This window comes from Alligator sinensis, unplaced genomic scaffold (assembly GCF_000455745.1).
Source record: "Alligator sinensis unplaced genomic scaffold, ASM45574v1 scaffold632_1, whole genome shotgun sequence".
NCBI classification, from domain to species: Eukaryota; Metazoa; Chordata; order Crocodylia; family Alligatoridae; genus Alligator; species Alligator sinensis.
In genome coordinates this window covers 54,835-57,524 of record NW_005842408.1, presented here as the reverse complement: position 1 = coordinate 57,524, position 2,690 = coordinate 54,835, and the positions used below count along the sequence as shown (strand labels likewise).

General features: G+C 61.1%; 1 protein-coding gene across 1 annotated transcript; it reads right to left on the bottom strand.

Annotated features, from left to right (window-relative positions):
• Window positions 1-31: 31 nt before the first annotated feature.
• Window positions 32-2,589, bottom strand: HRASLS (HRAS like suppressor). The gene is made up of 3 exons (XM_006029996.2): window positions 2,354-2,589; window positions 1,722-1,990; window positions 32-944 (listed from the first exon to the last, which is right to left on the bottom strand). Exons 1-3 carry the CDS (start codon window positions 2,490-2,492, stop codon window positions 843-845), a joined length of 510 nt encoding a protein of 169 aa, XP_006030058.1. The 5' UTR covers window positions 2,493-2,589; the 3' UTR covers window positions 32-842.
• Window positions 2,590-2,690: the final 101 nt, after the last annotated feature.

Genomic DNA, 2,690 nt, shown 5'->3' with positions numbered 1-2,690 from the left:
CGGACGCTGAAATCGCAGACGATGGAAGCTCCCGATTCCGGCCTGCCTGTACGCTTGAAAATGCGTAACAGCTTTATAGCTGGTTCCTCTCCAGCTTTAACTGAACCTGTGGCAAAGTCCTGCAAATTCTGAGTAAGGCTCTGCCAAGGAGATGCCGTGTGCTCCTTGATGGGGGTGGCTCTCCCAGCCCGTCTGAGGATGAGTCCCGCTCCTGACAGCTCCACGGAGCAGCGCAAAGAAACCGCTGCACAGGCAGGAGGGAGGAAATCCGTTTCTTGGAGCAAGTCAAACATAGGAGGGACCGCTAGAGTCGGGACTCGCTCCTCCTTCCCGTGTCACGCAGCTCCGGGCTCGACACGGCGGCAGCTCCGAGGTGCAGCACGTGTCCCGAGCACCTACACGAGGACAGTTGCAAGCCAGTGTGACCGGCCGTGCGTAGAGTCCGTTGGGCAATGGAGGGGAAGGTTATCACAGTTCAAAAATATTCCTCTAAAAATGTGTAAAAACGGGTTTCCAAACAAGTAAAAAAAACCAAAGCTATTCACTGAAAAGCCCCAGGAGAACAGAGTCTGGACAAGCCCCGTCAGCAGCCAGCGCGCAGCAGGCGCCTTTCCCAGTTCAGCGCACCAGTGCCCAGCAAAGCCGTGCCCGCCAGGGCGAAGCCGTCGCTCGTTGCTGCACTGCAACGCGCAGGCACACCATCGCGCCCAGATCGACCCGATGCACGCTCCAGCTGGACGTCCTGGTGTACGACGGTCTGTGTCCGCTGCAGCTTCATCCGCCAGCTGCCCCGTGCAGGCTGGATTCCAGCGTCGGTGCCGGACGTGCACCCGGGCACGCGATTAACAGTGCCGCTCTCGGGACTTGTTCTGAAAGAAGCCCAGCAAGGAGAAAGCGCCGGCGGCAGCGGTTACGAACCCAATGGCACCGATGGCTCGGTTGGCCTGCAAGAAAGAAGCAAAAGGCAGGCTGAAAACAATCAGGGGCTTTGTCTTTCCTGAGCACGGACGCTGCTATTGATGCAGCTGCCAGGGGAAGGCAACCGGCACCTGTGAAGTCGGGCACGGCTCCTGTTAGATGGATGCATCCCACTGGTGTGAGACCCATTGCAGCTCCGAAGTACCCACTCCTGCTTGACAGGCCTGACACCAGAAGGAGCTTGACTGCACGCAAACCCCTGGATAACTCCAGCGTTTGATCCCCACCGAGCCCAGAGGCACAGCCAAATCCCGAGACGTACATACACATGCCAGACCCAGCAGCGGCCGCCGCACGGGGCTTGGACCCCCTCTTATAAATTGCCACGAGGAGCTGATGTGTCTAGGCCTTGTAGCTTGTATCCCGACAACCCAAGTCACCCAGACCCACATCAATACTGAAGCCCCTGCTAGACGTTACATATATTTAGCAATAAACGTGTGCAAAGCAGTGATGGCACGATAAAAATGTCTGTCCAACTATAAAAAGAGGCAACCAGCTTGAAAATGCGTAACAACTTTATAGCTGGTTCCTTTCCAGTTTTAATTGAACCTGTGGCAAGGTCCTGCAAATTCTGGCATGCGCGGCCTGCTCCTGGGTGCCCCCCCACAGGGCTGGGGAAGGTGGACGGGGAAATAGGAGCAGCTCCTGACTGGGCAAGAAGAGCCGGGCAGAGCCGTCCACGTGCACGCGTGCACCATGCACCCCCACGTGCACCGTGCGGCCCCCCCCGCCCCACGTACCTGCTCGGAGACACCCTCGCCGTAGCGCAGCAGCGTGACGAAGTGCTCGCAGTTGTTGCCCAGCAGGTCGTAGGAGACCTCCTGGCCGATGAGGAACTCGGCGCGCCGGATGATCTCTTCCACGGGCAGGGGCGTGTAGGCGTCGTCGTACTTGTTGTTGATCTTGTACGTGTCGCTGCCCACCACGTCCTTCAGGAGCTGCATCTTCACCAGCGCCTTGCGGCTGAACACCGACTTGGCGCTGGCCAGGGAGGCCGCGGCCCCCTCGTCTGGGGAGGCAGAGACGGGCTGAGGCCGACCCGGGGCCGGTACAGCACCCAGCTGTGCTAGCTCCGATGCCCAGCCGGCGCCATGCACCCCTGGGACCTGCCGGCCCTGCATCTCATTGCAACTAGCTCCCCTGGGCACAGCGCCGCTGGGACAGACGGGCTCATCTCTGCGTTGGTGCCCAGGAAGGACGAGGCGAGGTTATGGGACATGCCAAAGGCCACGTAACATCCAGCAGCGGTGCCAGGAGCCCTCTGCTGCTCTGCCTTCAGCATGCAAAGCCCCAGCAAGGCCGGGAGGCATGGCCACGTCAGCTGGGAGAACGTGCTTCCTCCCGGGCAGAGGAGGAGCGGGGCAGCTCTTACCTACAGGCGCCACGTTGATGACGTACCCGTCCCCCAGGTACAGCGCCCAGTGCTGGTAGGCCGGCCGGAAGACCTCGATCAGGTCCCCGGGCTGAGGGTTGCCAGGGTAGGTCACGCTGAAGCTGTCGTTAGCTGCCATCTGCAAGGGGAGGCAGGGAGACGCCGGCTCAGCCTGGGTTTCCACCCGATCCCGTGGCGTGGGGCGAGGCGCCTGGGACAGAGAATTCACGGGAAGGGTCAGGCCGTGTCCTTATAACCCCCCGGCCCATCCGCCCCCCACAGCTGGGCGAGAACACCCCACCGCCGCTGTGACGGCTCCTCCCGGCCCTCGACGGCA